Source organism: Condylura cristata, unplaced genomic scaffold (genome assembly GCF_000260355.1).
Source record: "Condylura cristata isolate star-nosed mole 26May11 unplaced genomic scaffold, ConCri1.0 scaffold00001, whole genome shotgun sequence".
NCBI lineage: Eukaryota > Metazoa > Chordata > Mammalia > Eulipotyphla > Talpidae > Condylura > Condylura cristata.
This window is the reverse complement of record NW_004567102.1, coordinates 18,907,251-18,925,379: the sequence shown is the minus strand read 5'-3', so window position 1 is coordinate 18,925,379 and position 18,129 is coordinate 18,907,251. Positions and strand designations below refer to the sequence as shown.

General features: G+C 35.1%; 1 protein-coding gene across 1 annotated transcript in view; it reads right to left on the bottom strand.

Moving 5' to 3' along the window:
• GFRAL (GDNF family receptor alpha like) overlaps nucleotides 1-15,994 on the bottom strand; it is a 45,213-nt gene extending 29,219 nt beyond the window's left edge. The window contains exons 1-6 of the mRNA XM_004674037.1: nucleotides 15,973-15,994; nucleotides 12,952-13,086; nucleotides 10,929-11,081; nucleotides 6,287-6,343; nucleotides 5,330-5,660; nucleotides 1,305-1,555 (exon numbers count right to left, since the gene is read on the bottom strand). Coding sequence (XP_004674094.1) covers nucleotides 1,305-1,555; nucleotides 5,330-5,660; nucleotides 6,287-6,343; nucleotides 10,929-11,081; nucleotides 12,952-13,086; nucleotides 15,973-15,994 — 949 coding nt within the window. The remainder of the gene's footprint in view (nucleotides 1-1,304; nucleotides 1,556-5,329; nucleotides 5,661-6,286; nucleotides 6,344-10,928; nucleotides 11,082-12,951; nucleotides 13,087-15,972) is intronic.
• Between the last annotated feature and the right edge of the window lie 2,135 nt (nucleotides 15,995-18,129).

The window sequence follows — 18,129 nt, the reverse complement described above, 5'->3', positions numbered from 1 at the left end:
ATAAATAAATAAATAAATAAATAAATAAATAAATAAATAAATAAATAAATAAATAAATAAATAAGGGCCCTCCTTGGTGGCACAATGAGTTAAAGCACAGCATTGTGAAGCTCTCCTCAGCCACTGCTACACCAGTTCAATTCCCAGCCTGGGAGGTGATCCACATGGTGTAGTAGATCTCTCCTGGCCTGCTTGCTGCTTCCCTCAGCAGTGTATTTTGGTCAGTCTGCCTGTTCGGCTCCCCACTCTGTCTCTGGTGAATGCTCTCACCCCACTACCTCTGGCCTGTACCGCAGTTCATGTATGCATAAATAAATCTTTAAAAAAAATGACAAGGATGTGAAATAATGGTAGTTCAATAAAAATAAATGCATAAAACAACTAAAGGCATATGGCCCATAAGATGTTGTGGGACTTGGATAATTTAACAAACTAACGGTAAAGATACAAAGTGGAGAGGTCTTGAATTAGTGTATGAGCACATACTTTTCTACAAGTCTCAAAGAAAAATCCCTTTCTAGTACTTGCTTACTTTGAGACTCTGCATAAATCATCTAAATTTCTAGATCTCAGTTTTCTTATTCTTGAAATAAATGATAGTTTGGGGAAAATGTGCTTTCAAATCCATAATTACAGGTAGGTAATACAGCAGACCTACTAAAGACCAAGGGAAGGAAACCAAGAATCATATACTTTAGGCAAGTCAACAGGTAGATTGTTATATTAATGTCTCTGTGAAGATCCCACCTTGAATAAACGCATCCTTGTATGGCCCCTCCCTGAACTTGGCCATGAGACTTGCTTTGTCCAAGGAGGGGTGAGCAAATGTCACATAAGAGACCTGAAAAATACTTATACATTGCCACTTAAGGGTCACCATGTAAGCTATATTGCTGAAAAGGTTACATGGAAGAGAATTGTGTATACAAGCCAGTGGCATTTGCTGTCCCCACCTGGGAACATCCAACTGCAGTTATGCCACCAGATAACCCAAGCAAGAACATTAGATGAATCACCCAACTGAACAAAATGTGTAGCATTGTGAGAAAATAAATGATTATTTCAAGCCACTAAGTTGCGAGATGGTTTTGCATTCACAATAGATACCAAATTCATTCAGTTATTTGGTAGGATAATCCCATTATGCCACTGATACTGAAATTCACAAATTAAACTAAGACTGATCAATCATATAAATTAAAAACCTGTACTGCTTGCTAATAAGAAAGGAAAGCAGCAAATGCACAAAATAGAGCCAGAAATCATATTTAAAAAGAATAAGCATCATGTGTGGGTGAACTTACTGAAACAGGATCCTCTATGAAGCAGGTGCTGAAAAATATGGCACAGAGATTCTTCACTTTGGGCAATGGTCCTACAGGTGCACTGCACTTGAAGGACTGTCCCCAAGGTACCAATATAAGCGGCTTTGCAGTCATCACTTCCTGAGCAAGTGAGGTCCTGCTTGTTGAAGGTACTGATGCAGGTCTCATCTTCCTGGCAGCTGCTAGTGATATTCTGCCAGCATTTTGACAGAAATGTTTGATAGCGCCTCCTAGAATAATTCAAATGGAATTAATCTGTTAATAGTATTATTCCATGTTAATATTTGGTGCTACCTTACCCAATTTAACACTGCGTAAGACCAAATGATGTCTAGCTGTTGTTACATACCTGAAAATTAAACTTCTATATCCAAGTGTCCCATAAGAGAGGGTGAAAGAAAAATTTAAGAGAAACCATGTAGATTATTTTCCTTTTGTGATGAAAGGCATTGGCTTTATTTAAGATTCCTGTCTGATTTTTTTCTTCATTGCTATTTGATTTCAATGAGTGATGATTTACAGTATGAACTACTTAGGAGATTTCTTAGCAATATTTTTGAAGCAGTCTGTGCATTTGTGACCAATAGTTTGCTAGCACTTAGCCATTGTCTCACACAGAGTGATTTCAGATAAGACTCTTGACCATTCGAGCCAGTATCCCCACAGGACAGGGGTATGCTGTTTTTTCTCAGCATTGCTAAACAGACTGACTAGAATTTACTAAATGATTTGATGTTCTCTGGCAGCAACAGCTAATTTAAAGCAAAACATTATGAGTTCACTTAATAGCCAGGATAATCCACTAGATCTGCATCCATTCATGACTTATCTGAGTATGTATATGATTATTTTATTAGCTTTAAATAAACATCTGGATAATGTACAATAATTTAATTTTTGAAACATTTACATTAAAAAGATATTCTTCGCAGAGGAACCAGACATTATCCTTCCTATTTAATATTTATCACCTAAAGTTATGTTTTACCTTTTCTTGAATAGGTCACCATCAAACAAGCACAAAACCCTGAATACACCCATTTATCACAAGCTTATTCCATCCAGTGATTCTATTTTGCTTATAACCAAAAACTACATTAGTTTTCCTAGTTTCATAGTTAAACTATCTTAAAAGAATAATTTTTATACAATGTTAAATATTAATTTTAAAATGTTTATTTAAGGAAGTACTACAACATTTTGCATATAAAATTCTGAGGCTGGAACAAATTATTTTCCTTTATGCAAGTAATGCTTCACCTAGATATTAGTGTTAATTTAGATCTAGCTCCCATTTATTCTTTTAAGTAGTATATTTAGGTAAATTTATGATGCATGATTTATCTATCTGCTCATAGAGCTATTTCATTTGGAAAAGTGGTATAATTTTTTCAAAAATGAAAACAAATGAAGAGAAAATTAAATATTAAAACATCATAAAATTACCTTGACATATTAGTTATCTAAATCATTTGAAATTAAAATTTTAACTACTTCACAGATTTTTGTTTTATGCTTGAAATGTTTTGATGTATAGGATTTTGTCATTCCTATTTTCTCAAAATTCTGCAGTTTTAAATTTTGATTTATTACTCAAATGAACAAAAGAGTAATTATTTTTAAGGGAGTGGATCATTTTGCATAACAAAATGTAAAGAGAAGGCACCATGTAACTCTGCTCACATAATGATTTATAAATATTTGCCTTTGAACTAATATGGAGTCAAACTTTGCAAATATTCCATGAAAATAAATGTTCCCATTATAGAATTTCACTTTTAAAAACAGCACTGTTTTTTAAGCAAATAGCCTTCTTTACACTCTCTTGACCTCATAGGTCAGGAAACCTGACATATTGATTTCTTTAAGTTCCTACACATCTATAGTTGACCATCTGTAATCTCACCACCCAGGGTATATTTGTGTTGAACAAAATTAAAAATGGACTTTATATTGCTTTCTTAGCCTTTTCAATTAAACTGGAGAGTCTTACAATATATGATGGATTGAGAAATCTGGAACATGGACATAAGTTTTATTTCAAAACTAAGTGACTTGTCTAGTCCCATTCATAGAGTCTACTGCAAAAACAGAAAGTGATGAGGCCTTAAACTTCTTAACAAGTAGTTTGACACTTGGAGAAACTTTTTTCTATTTGAATTATATTAAAATAATACAAATACCAGAAATCATCCTAAGGCAAAATTGTATTGAGAAAATGAATTATATTTTCATCATCACTTCTAATACTGCATAGTATTTCTATCACCTTTATAAGGTAGTCCTGAAGAGATTATTTGCAGTGATAAAAGAAACCAAAAACACACAAGTGCTTGCTCATAGAACTAATCTCTGAAACACAGAAATTATGTGAGTTATATGGTATCAAAACATTATAAAAATTAATTGCAAGATAAAAATGAGGAAAGTATGACAAATCTTGTTTTGAGTTACTACACACTAATCTACTCCATATTAAATGTATGTTTTAATCTTTAAGTGACTTTGCTATTCATGAATTTTACTTATTTAAAATAACATTGAATGAAACAATCCCCGATAGAAGTAATTTAGTGAAAACATAAAAATGACCTACCGAAGAAGTAAAAGATGGATTAAAAAATTCTACAATTTTTTGTTGGTTAAGTTTCTTTAACATGTAAACTCAATGCTACTCAGAGTTTTGATTCATCAAATTTATTTGGTATTCTTAGTCTTTCCTCTACCTTATTACTCTTGTCCAGGGAGACTGCTCAACTTTGGATTTCTTACCACAAAAGGTAAGTTTGTCTTGAATATACAAGCAATGTGTTAATGAAGACTGTACTGAGGAAAGGAAAATCCAGAATGTTGGATTAGATTTATGATTTACTGAGTGGAATTACCTGCAAAAGTACAGTCTAGTCTTAACAGTCAGAGCTGAAGTTGTAACAGGAGAGCTGGGTCATTCCTACCTCTGCTCAAAATCCACAAGAACCAGTGCTTTTCACTTGGAGTAAAAACCAAAATGTTTAGTGTCCCTCATGTTTTGAGGCCTGCCGGGAACCCATCCAGTTAAATCTGTAACTACATCTCTGATTGCCCTTCCCCTTCCACTCTCTGTTTGTTTATCTAACATGCCAAGCATATTTCCTCCTCAGAATTGGCTGGTTTGTTTGCCAGATATACTTCTTTCAGATAGTTCCTGAGAAAGCCTCATTCCCTCACTTCTTCAAATCTGATAAAATGCTCCCTACTGGGACCACCCTATTTGCATTGCAACTCTTTCTGCCCATTCACAGTTCCCCTTGTTTTGTTGATGTGAGAATGTGTGTGTATGTTAATCCCCAGAGCACTCAGGGCCTTAAAATATAATAAACATTTCCTGACTTATTATCTGGTATCCCCCCACCCCCAACAAGAATATAAACTCCAGGGCACAGCATTTTTGTCTCTTGCATACTGATGCCTAGAGGAGTAGACAAATTGATAAGTTTAATTTAGATAATTATATATATGGCTAGTACTGTTTTTTAAGGTATGAAATTAGGAGGAGAATGGGCCTGTTTGTGTATCAAAGCATGTGTGTGGACTTGGGATGTCCAAAGTATACTAATTCTGCATTCTTCTCTTTGTCTCCAATCTAAGAGAGGACTGATACTAAGTTTGTCAAAATTCTATGACTTTATCAGCCTTATATCATCATACCAAAAAAAAAAATTAAAACAGAGACACATATGTCAGGCCTATTAACCAATTTATTACTCTAACTTGAATATATAATTTTAATGGTGCCATAACCCTGATATACTGAAAGATTCTTATTCCAAAATACATTCTATGAATTTCAAAAAGTACACAACACATGCACTACAGATTCAAACATATGAGTTGTCTGGCTCTGTTTACATCATGCTGGATGGTTGTGGGAACTCTAGCTAATGTAATGAGATCAAGTGTTAGAACTGGACTGTAACAAATAAGGTGCCGAAATAAGAAAGTAAGGTATGTGTGTTTTTACTCACCTGCATAATTCATCATGTCGGCAGCTGTGAATTACATGGAGGCAAGTAGGGGGTGGAACTATGTTCACTGCACATGGCTTGCTGTGAAGAGCTTCTTTGGACTGCTGACAAGGTATATCAGATTGAGCACAGTCACAGAAAGCCAACATCTGGGCAATGTTAAAAGGCATGTTTTGATAGAAGAACCGTATGGCTGTTTGGCAGTGTTTCACATCACACAGATTTCCATTTGCTGAGCAAGCTTTAAGGTAGGGGACCAACTGTGCATTACAGACCACATCCCCTACACACGCCTCTGTCACTTCTAAACAGGACTGGATTCCTTTGGTTTCTGAAAACAATGGCACACCCATCATGAAGGGTATATAGAAGCTGGATATACAGAATCTGAAAACCACTATTTGAAGTCCAATAGCTAAGTAAAATGATGTATCAATGTGCTATTTTTGGCAAGCATTACCTTTTTTTTTTTTCTTAGAATAAGTATAAATTTACTGAGACCTGAATAGTGGGCTATTTGAATCATCTTTCATCTATATGCAATACATACTGTGAGCCAGAAATGATGGGAGTATGTGGGGCCAAAACTGAGCTGAAGGAAAATTTCTTGAGTTCATGTTTCTCAAATGTAAACAATAAATCTTCAGAATCACATCTGAACTTTATAACTTCTGGTGAGTTCATTGGCTTGAATCAAAATGATTCTTGTTCTGTTTGTTATGCTTTTGCATTGGGGAGAATCTGAACTATAGTTTCCACATATCCATACATACATGATGAGTGGGCAAAACAATCATTTTGATACATTAGTGGAAGCAATGAAATAATTTTGTTGCATTTAGTAATATCAGAACCATGACAAAGCTAATGAATTATCTACTAGCCTCTGGCTAAGAAGTCTAGTAACTGCATTTAAACTTGCACTGTCTAGTTTTCATGACAATTGTTAAACATTACCATGATAGGAAAGTGTACTCAGATTCCACTTGAATGTATTATCCTCTTCCATGTTATCTAGAAGGAAAACAATGAGACTATTTTATTAATGAAAAATTCTCTTAAATAAGATTATGAGCTGTATTTATAAATGAGTAACCAAGCAAAAATGCATGCAAACTCATGCAGTTTTTGATTCTCAAAATTAGTGAGGTATGAAGAAAAGTAAATCCCTGAAATATCATTCAAGTGACTTCAATAGATCTGCTCTAAGAATTCAGTTACTTGAAGATTTAAACAAATGCTAATGACTAGGCCATGTGCATTGACATAAACAGAGAATTTCTCTAAGGAGAAAGACCAGGAGGAATATTGCCTAAACAGGAAAAAAAAAATGTTCTTCCCTGTTGGGTCTTAATTAGACTGAAATACAATTTAAAGATAATTTCCACCTTTGATTACCTTAGCTTCCTAGAGTTTTTAGGAATGACAATCACAGAATTGGCGATTCTTAGTGAAGGATATGTATTCCTTGGCCTGCTACTTGTAAAGTCATTCATTTATTAAGTATTGGCTAAATCTTAGATTCATAAACCAAATGCCAAGTTGATGACACTAACCTGTAGTCCCATGGCATTGGGACTGTTATTTTCTACGAGTCTGGTAGGAAATATATGCATATAAGCAAACCAAAGTAAGATAAAGGAGCATCAACCGACATAGACACAAAATAATGTGGAATACTAGGATTGTATTTTCATTTTCAAATAAAAACTCAGTTTTGCCATTGACTAATGATTAGATATTAACTTCTGTTATAATATATGTCCCTTCACGATTCGATTTATCCTCATTTGAGCTGTGCTTCAATGTTCTTTGCCTGCCCATCTCTTGCATGCATATGAAGGCACGATTGTAAGAAATTTCTTTTTACCGTCACGTTGAAAGTTTTTCTAGATTTCTGACATTAGTCCAACTGTTCTCATTATGGTGGTTTTTCATTCTATACTACATATTAATACATAACTGATTGGCATGGCAGTGTCACTGATTAAAACATTCATGAAATTATCACTGAATACTAAACTATCTGCACATTAAAATGGCATTATAGCTATGTGTGTGTGTGTGTGTGTGTGTGTATACCACACACACATACAGAAACATAACATAGTCACATACACACTACCTCCTGCCCCTCCAGAGGATTCTTTAAACGGTAGCTTAATTACTAAGGAATAACTAAAGGGCAGTATGTCTTGGAGATAAATGTACTCAGCCAGAGTATATCTGAGTTATAAAATCATATATATCAAAAAATGGATACTGGGGGGGGTCCCAGTTTTAATATGTAATATAGAATGAAAAGCCACCATAATGAGTACAGTTGGACTAATGTCAGAAATCTAGAAAGACTCTAAACCCGATATTAAAAAGTTTTAACACTATAAAGCTATCAGCGCCACTGCAGCCATGAGTTTGATCCCTGGCCAGGGATGAACCCATGTGGCGGACCTCTCCTATCTCACCCACTGTTCCCCTCAGCAGCATATTCCAGTAGATCTGCCTGTTGTCTTCCCACTCTCTCTGAATCCTCTCACTACCCACACCTCTGGCCTGTACACTAGTTCTTATCTGCATAAATAAATAAATCTTTTTTAAAATGGATATTGTTACCTTTTATTGATTCACTAATATAAAAAACATATCAAGAATCTAGTAACTTCTCTCTCTGCTGCTTGTGGTCCAAAATGCCAAAGATTTCTTTGTTGATCTTAACCAGGTTCCATATTTTTAGTTGCCATCTGTAAGTAAATAACCTTCCTCCTCCTACAATTTATCTCCTACTGCACAGATAATACTTCTTTACACTATCCACAGCAATTCGACATCATTTCCATACACAGAACTGTGTACTTCTTATCTTTACTTGGATATATAGCAAACATTTCAAACTTAATGCATCTACAACTGACTGTTTACCTCTCTTACCAGATAGTCTTCTTCCTATTATAATTAATGAAAATAATGGTAACCCCATCTAATTATTCAGAACAAAAATCCTGGAGTCAATTTTAACTCCTTTTTCTTGCATTTGTATATAATCCACTAATATTAAAGTAGATCCAGAATCTGACAACTTTGCATTTTGGTCTATTGTCCATCATCTTTTTGTTGTATCACAGTGAAAACCTTCTAATTGGTCTTGCTACTTGGGTTTTTGTTTCTCTTCAATTGTCCATGCAGACATGGGGAATATCTTATTAAAGATATAAATCTAGATGTGAAACTTACCTGATCAAAATCCTCCAGTGCTTTCCTATATCATGCAGAAAAAGAGCCAAAGGTCATGACCACAAGATGCGTTTTATTTTTTATCTTAACTCCTTCCCCTCTCCCTGGATTTTTCAAACCTTCGCTCTTCCTCCATTTTTCAGCACATAGTCTTAGCTCAAACCTCTAACTTGTTTCTTCTGCCTGAAGTGTTTTCCCCATGATTTCCTCACTATGCATTCCCTGCTTGTTTTAATCTTTACTCCCACAGTAATTTTATTAGAGCAAATTCTGACCATTCTATCAAAATTACAAAACATCCATTCAGATCTCTTCATTTTTCTCTTTAGTATTTATACTGCTTAAAACATGTATGTTAAGGTCATTTGTTTTGTTAATTCTTTCTTTGTACCCATACTGAGTTTTGGGGTCCATTGCTGAGATCCTCTCCTTGGTGATCCAGCTGGTCAACTTCCTAGCTGTTTGGACTATCATTGGGTGCTGCACCACAATGGGTCCTTTTTCAGTCATTGTCCTCATCCAAAGGAAATTGCCACTCCCAAATTTACACTTTCCCAGAGAACAGTTCATACCCAAGGACTAGCCAAAATTAAGTGTTCAAGAAACTAGCTCCCTTACCTCAATGGCTGAAATCTATCAAAGGTCATCCCAGACCTTAGTATCCTGTAGAATCAACTAAGTTTGCTGAAGTAATTATACTCGGTTTCCACTTTCAGTCCACCTTATTCTATACTTCCTACTATCTCCTGATTATTAGCTGTTAGCCTGACACATTTTGTGTGTGTGTGTGTGTGTGTGTGCAAAACGTTCTCAGTCTAATTCCAGAGAAACTAACACAAAACATTCTTTAGAATATAAGCTTCTAGAAAACAGTAATTTCTATTTGCATTGCTTACTGCATCATCACCAAGCCCTAGAACATGGCCTAGCACATGCAGGCACTAAGAAAGTTATCTATTAAATAATCAACTCACCACATTTTACTTCTTTAATTTTTAAAAATGCCCACCAAAATAAGCTCTTTGAAAGAATGATTTTTTTTTAAATCCTGCCGCAAAGAACTTAACACATTATAAATGACTCATAAAATTTGTTCAATGAACAACTGAATGAAGAAAGTTTTATGCTAAAATCTCAAAGCATTTTGCCTCTTCCTTTATAACCCCTTTAGGGCATAGTCATGGTATTAATAATTTAAATGATTAAATTATTTTAACTTCCTAGGAGATACACAGAAATGGCAAAGCTGGAATCAAAACGTAAATATCCTTTGACTTATATTATTGATTATATTTAATGTTACTCAGTTATTCTTTCAAATACCAACCTGAAACAATATTCTGGTTAAATCTATCTTCATGGCTTTTGCTGAAGGGTGGAACTTGAGTTATTTGAGGATCCTGTACACATATGTCTTCAAACAAACTTTTCCAAATTTCAATGCAGCCTACTTTCAAAGGGTCATTGCATTGACAATTCCACAAGATTGTTTCTTTCAGACTTTCTCTTAATGTAACACATAGGTGGCTTCCTTCAGGTGTCTTGCATTGTTCTGATTCTCTCCCACAGTTTTTCTTAAACTCCTCATACAACCACATACAATGCTCAGAGTCCTGGCAGATGTGGGTTGCCATGACACAGTCAATCATTTGTTTAATCATTAACGATGCATCCCTCTGAGGGAACCATTGTGTAATGTTTGATTGCGAAGTCAAATCTGACAATAGTGCTGACTCTTCTAAAAAAAAGTTTTAAAAATAACTAAAAATTAGGTCAATAGCAGGTAGTTTTTAGAGATAAAACAGGGATACTAAGGATCTGGAAATTGATTGCTTTAGAATTACTTGATCACATCTATCTCTCAGAAAATTTTTAAATATCCTCAAAAATACATGCAGGCAAGTTTGACTACCTCAAATCTAGCGTTCATTTGGTAACTAAATAAATGCAGGTAGGTAGTAAAAAAATGCAGGTTAAATCATTAAATGCTCCTATCCAAAGGCAAGTATAACTTTTGGTAAGTGGTTATATTTTGGTCTTTCACAGGAGACCCTGAATTCTTTAACAGAAAGGATAACATATTTATCTTCTATTATTTAAGTCTTGCAAAAAGTCACAGTGAACCCACAAATATAGTATTGACTGAGTCTATAAATCTGAGTGTATCTCTAAGTAATAATTATAACTGAATGAAGCTTGAAATTTTGGGTCAGCAATTACAGAAATTTATTATGCACTTCACGAGAATGGCAGCTTACAGAACCTTAACTTATATCAAGAATTAATCAAATAAGATAGGTTAGTGTGATTGTCAAAGTTTTTTTTTTCCTTTTCATAACTGTGAATATTCCATATAATAACACATTACCTGATTCATTGGTGCACTTTTCTCCAAACAATTTGTTAAGCGTACAATAGAGGTCATCAGTGCAGAGACAATCTTTGAATTGGACATTGCTTTCCATGAAGGACTGGATTCTCAGGTTACAGTCAGATGCATCCTTCATTTTGCAGAGCTTATCTGTATTTTACAGTCAAACATATAACACTCCAGATATTTATGTGACTATAACTCTTGAGCGGTCCCTACCCAAAGTGCTAATCTGAGTAATTCATTATTATAATAAAAATATGTGAAATTGCTACAGGATGTATATATAGGTGGCTTTTAAGCAAAATACTTAGTTTTCTCTATTCAACCAGTTATTTGTCTCAATCTACTGCCTTACTTTATATTTCGGTCTAAGATTATAGTAAGAGATGTGTAGGTGGTTCTAAATTTATCATGAGAAATGAAATGATCTTGGCACTTACAAAGCACTCAGTAAATATTCTTGACTAATAAATCTTTCATGATTACCAATATTTCATTTTCTGTTTTAATTTAAAAAGTCATATTCATCTACCCAACAATTTTCTTTTATTCATTTTCTGAATAAAGCTACTTGAATTCATTACATCTGTGTACTAGAGGATATTTCTATTTCAGCTTCCCATATGGGATAATTATGATAATATTATTGCACTTCACTGAAAATTACTTGCTATTTATATACACATAAATAAATGTTACAAATCATGACACAGTGAGTGCAGTCTTTTAACAACACATTTTAAACTGCCTTACATAATTTGCCAAGGAGCTTCATTATCAAAACAAATAAAAGATTTAAGTCACTACCCTCTATTCTCATCTTAAACTTCCTGTGTTACTTTGAATAAGTTATGCCTTTGAAATTCTTTCCTTGGGCAGGAGCAAGGATCTACTCCATGAATGTTGGATTAGATAGCCAGAACATTCTTTGCAGTGTGGCTATTGCTTTTACTCCCTAAAGAGCAGAGAAAGAAGGGATTGTCTCTGCTTTCTTCTACATGGAAGTAATGCTAGTGGTTGATCCACTGATGAGGACAGTGAATACTGGTACTGTCAGCACTACAGGCTGCTCAAGCACACACTCTTAACAGTATCTGACAGCCTGAGGAGGCACATGAAGACAAACAAGAGTCATGAGCAGTAAGGAATTGCTCTAGATGGATGGAGAAACAAAGAAAAGCAGAAAATAGTAGCTTATTAAACTCACTTTTGAATTTTCTTAACATTCCAGAAGTTTATCAAGTTTTTATAATATAATGTTCAATTAAGTAGATACAACTTTTCATTATGTCACAGTATAGTATTTTGAAGTGTTTTATCATATTAATCTTAGGGCAATGTTATAAAGTTATACATGATCAATGTATTTGTTTTTAGTGAGTGAAGTGTTGCTAGAATGCTCTCATTCAGTACTGGTCCAGCTACTTTGTGTATTCAGGATTGTTTTTCCTTTTAACAGATGAGAGTAACTCTTTACTCTTCACATTCTCTATCCATTTGCCTTCCCCTCAAATGTTTAGAATGTAGAAGTTAAATAAGAAAATATTTCATTCACCTTGATGCAGCTGGAATAAAAAATACGTGTGTTACAAAAATGTAAGATGTACATTATGCACTTACAAATACATAACAATGTTTTGGATCATCAATTTTTTTCTCTTTTATTATTGATATTTTAATATATAAGAAAAAGAACATTTTACTTAAAAGTGACTGCCATGTTTCTCAAAAACATGTACAAAATTATACCACTACAAATGGTGAGATATGTAAAAAAAAAAAAATCTAAAACTCACCTAAAGCTGTTTGCATTGTCATTACTTAGGGGCCCTGAATAATTAAGAACCCTTTGTCACTAAATTGCAGGTGAATCATTTTAGTATCGGTTGGAGCAAAGTATTTAAGACAAAACTTAGTTCGTAGAATAGCAAAAAAAAAAAAAAAAAAAGAAATCTCAAATCCTGCTTTTATCTAGGCAAGGAAAAATGTTGAGTTTACTTGAAACAGCTTGTTTTACCTGAAACTCTGCAGACATCTTCCATTGTTCTCCAGGAATGCTGACATTCATTTGCATCACTTAGGCACTGCTCCCTTAAATATATGCAATCAATGGTTTGGGAAGCAGATTCATTTTCTATGCATAGTCCTATAACTTGACCAAGAATAACAAAATGATGACAACAGAACATCCAAAACAAATTTGTGATACTGCAATATAGCAGTTGTTTATCTCAAAATGAACTTATTAATAATAAAGAGTACAATGGAAAATAAAAGTTGATAAAGTCATTGAAGACTGGAATGAATCTTACTCATTCTCTCTCTCTTTGGCAGAACATGGGCACAGGTGGGCAGAGGACTTTTGCCCTGTGCCAGTGCGAAGAACACTTACTGACAGGCTTTTTCTATGGGAGGGGCTCACTCCTTCATGGAGTAGTTTTGTCTGTTGTTGACTTTGAATAAACTGTGTAGAATTTGAAAGGCACCAGATTTCTGCAATGGCCCTCCATCTCCATATCTTCCAATTCAGGTCTGCACTCCAGAAACCCCCTACAGCAGTCTAATACCTGCCTGGGTCTGGTGATTTGGGATCCAGGCCTTGGAGCCTTATTTTCTACAGATGGGCAAATTGCTATTGTTAATCCCTTCTACCCCACCTCCAATTCTTGGCAGAGTGTGAGCCAAGTTTCTGATCTTGAGGTACCTCTTTTTCTCTTCACTGACCTCCCTCAGTAGAGGCCTCTGTCCTCAAGGCCTCCCACATATGACCTCTATCTTAGCAAACCTGTCCCTTTCCCGGGTAGTCCTTTCTGCCAGTTTGTGTCTATGCAAGTAGCCTTTATTCTTCTCTCCCTTTTACAATAAACCTGCCCAAATTTTAGATGTAGCTAACATCTCTGTGTTGTGGAGAAACTCTCCTGGGAACTCGAAGGTGCTGGTGAAAGGGGAGCTCTGGAGAAACCTTTTCCAGAGTGAACTCAAGGATGCTAGCTTCCCAACGCAACAACTCCAAAAACTCTCACTCAAATATTGATCAACTAAAAAGTTCATCTTTATCTGGCACACAAGTATCAAAATAGCTTTATTTGCCCCAAATCTTATTAATTTGATCATGGTTTATGGTCACATATTTGAGCCAGGAGTTTTCAAGAATTCTCTTGAAATGTTCAGAGAAAAATAGGTTCCAATTTGAAATAATTAAGATGGAAAAGCTGCACCTTATATCACACTTTGTAAGGCTCATTAAGATGCTAGAATGCTTCTTTTTTAAGGAAAAGAAAGCAGTTTTATTATTCAATAATCATTAAACTAAAATGAGATGTCCACAGAGGGCAATCTGATCAGAGTTTGCAGAGACAGAGAAACCTTGTCCTTCTACTTATTCAAGAGGTCACAACACCATGTATCCCCTGAAGAATAACAATAGCTAGTCCTCAAATAGGAGAAACTGACAGCACCATTTGTCACACAGGGAGCATCCTGCATTCTCTTGGTAGTTGGTATAACCATCTCAGTAGGTAGTTGTTTTTATGTCAAGAAAAATACACTTCTTATATCCTAAAAACTAAAAGTACTTTTGTAACGTACTAGTGAGAAGCCAGCTGAAGTTCAGATTTGATCCATCCAGAGACCTGTCCTACTTGATGAGAACATTTCAAACACACATTCCAGGGTAGCTGATAAGAGGCTACTTAGCATTTCAAAAGAGTTACAGGCGTTTCAAAGGAGCAGAGAAACCACAATTCCAATTCCAAAGTAAATGCTCTAAAACAAGAGCTGGGGAAATGGATTAGGATAAGGAGTTTTTATTTTCATTGGAGAGAATAAAGTTTCTCAATTTTAATTTGCATTTCCCCTTATAGTACACAAGTAAAACATACATATAAACATGCACACACATATCCAGATAAAAGAAAAATACAGAGTAGAAATAGGAAACTGATTTAGGATGGGGTGATGAACTTTCAGAATTCGTATTTATATAAATCTTTTGCCTTTCAGATGTTCTATTTTAAAAATCATTATGAATAGACTGTTGTTGCTTTTCCAGCCATTTGAGATGTTATGATGTTGTGCTTCATTGTATTATTGCCTGGTCTACAAAAATTAGTTTCTTAGATGTCTCTTCATAATAAAAAACAGAAATAAGACAAACTTGTTAAAAATAAACATAAGGACACTGGATAACTATTATTTAAATGAAGGAAAACATAATTGGACTAGGCATCTTTGTTTTTCTGTCCAATATTATGCCTTTACTCCTTGATATCTGTTAGCCCAGAGTAAGCAGAAAATGTGCTGGCTTTGTTTAAATGCATTACTAACTTTCAGCCACAAACATAACTTATTAGATCTCCTGAATTCACTATATAGATTATACTAAGCATTGAAGACTATCTAATAGCTTCAATAATACACATGTCAAGTATTATTGTATTTTTGCTATAAATATCAACTATTATTCTAAGAATAGATTTGCTCACCAATATCTTAAATACATAGTACTAAATACAAGAAAGCAAAGTCTTATTTCTAGCTCACAAAAAATGGTCAAAATGTAAATGCTATGTTCTTTTACCTTACTAAATGACTCCTAAGTAAAAAGTTATATGTTAAAAAAGTTATATGTTAGGAGAATTGATTATTTAAGCTCATTTTAATTTCAAAAATAAAATAGATAATCTGAAATGTATCACAATGTAAATTGACACTAGTTTTTATTTCTAAAAGGCTCTAGTATATATGTAAATTCCATAAGTCCTAATAATTAAAAAAATCACTATCTTATTTCATCCAGTCACATAGAAACAACTTGATTAATGCAAATCTCAAGCTGCGATGTTCTATAGAACTAAAAATGACTAAAATAAATGAACATTTTGCAAGAGTAATAAACCATGCTAGCTGTAAGTTGTAAATGATTTTTCATATTACAAACCTGTTAGCTTAGTCAACAATATTAAATAGAACAGCATTTGATTAATGAAAAATTAGTCTTATTATGAAATGGGATAAATGAGAAGTATAGATCACTTACCCAGTAAAATGAAGACTATCATGCTGGACTTGGTTGAGTCTGTTCACCTGGAAGAAAAGCAGATACATTTACTCCACCACGTTCTTAACAAAAACTGTCCAGAATTAGGTTTTGACGTCTGCTCTTGCTTCCTAAGAGTGTTACTGATTCAAATTAGTTTCCTATATCACCTTGTCCTCACCAATATGTCCTGAGCTGTGAACTTTCTTAATTATATCCAAATTCAATTATTTTCTTGCAAGTGTACTGATCTCGGATATTACACTTCCCAGAAAGCTCACCAGCCAGATACTAAAAGAAATGATACATATTCTGCACAGTCATGCTGTGAATATTTTTCTTCAACTAGAATACAAAACTGGGTAAAAATCTCCTCAAATATAACCTTAAATTTTCTTAGACACTAGAATAAGCTCTGTTACCAATTTATTAAGTAGATTGATCCAAGCAGTTTTATGTCATTTGAGGATGTGCTGAAAAAAGCATAAGCAATCCAGGAAAATGTACAGGAACTCAGGTTCTACTGAAATCAGACTTCTTCCCAAACAAGAAATGTTCTTCACATGCACTAAAAAGTGTGCTGCTTCAATTTCAGTTCTGCAAACCTTCTGAATGCAATGTCAATATAAGAAATGATTCAGTATGGTGATGGAGAAATTCCATCATTTTTTTCCACTGGAAAGGTAATCATCCATTTGATAGCCATTTATCTCTTTGCTTCAATGAGAGACACTGTTATTGTCTAAATGTTTGTGTCCCTCCTAAATACATATGTTGAAATCCATTCCCCCAAAGATGCTGGTATCAGTAAAGTTTTTGGAAAGTGCTTAAATCACGAGGGTAGAACCTTCATCAATGAGAACAATGCCTCATAAAATGAGACTCCGGAGTGACCCTTTACTGCTTCCACCTTGTGAGGAACATCACGAGAAGCTGCTCACAATGAACCAGGAAGAAGAACCTTACAAGAATGGCACCTTGATATTAGTCTTCTAGCCTCCAGAAATATGGGAAAGAAATTTCTGTGGCTCAGAAACTCCAAAAGCCATTCTATTTTTGTTAGGGTATGACCAAGGGCTACCCCAGAGCCCCACAGTTGCATTTACTAAAGGAGTTCATCAATCCTCTTGCACAAAGACAAATCATATTCTTAGTATGAAAGCACCTTAATTAGTGCACATAGAGTGAAGAAAGGATAATAATATCCCACTAGAATACCTGAAATTTCCCACTTCTTTGTGGGTAAATGCTCAACCACACTGGGTTCACTTAAGTGGGGCCACAGATGCCCAGTCTAGGGTACCTTCTAGAAGGGAACCACAAGAAGGAATAACAGGGTCCTGACAAGTCTGAGAGCAAAAAGCAAAATCAAAATATAAATCAAAGTAAAGGCTACCATCTTCTACACATTTCACCCCTGTGTCTCTTTCCATGTCTCTCATGTCCGTGGTACAAGTCCAAAGTCAAGAAGCAAGTGAGCCCTTCCCCATGTCTCCTCAGAGCCCACTTGCCTTCTGTGTCATAGTTTCACTTGTCTGTTCAGCTCTGTCCAGAATTTAATTGGGGTGGAGGAGACATGGTACCTTCCCCTTTTTTGGACACCTGAATAGAAAGCCATTTCTTTCTTTCTGTCTTTCTTTTTTAAGATTTATTTATTTATATAGAACTGGGGTACAAGCCAGAGGTGCAGGGGTGGTAAGAGGACTCACCAGAGACAGAGTGGGAAGCAGAGCAGTCAGATCAACAAAGTACACTGCTGAGGGGAGCAGTGGGCAGGTAGGAGAGGTCTGCCACGCCATGTGGACCACCTCTGGGGTGGGACAGAACACATGCTGAAGTGGCCTTACCTTGACAGCCACTTTTATCTTCTCTTATTTGGTTCTTTTCCTTGTAAGAGGTGAATGTTTATCGCCTTCCTCCAGACATCAGGAGTTATTTACTTTTAAACCACCCTGGACGGGCTTCCCTGATGGCACAAGGGGTTAAGTCTCAGTACTATCAACCTATCAGCAGCCACGGCAGCAAGATTTCCATCTTTGACCAGGTTGCTGATCCATATGACAGAGCCCACTCTCTTTTCTTGCCCACTGCTCCCCTCAGCAGTGTATTTCAGTAGATCTGCCTGTTCTGCTCCCCACTCTGTCTCTGATGAATCAT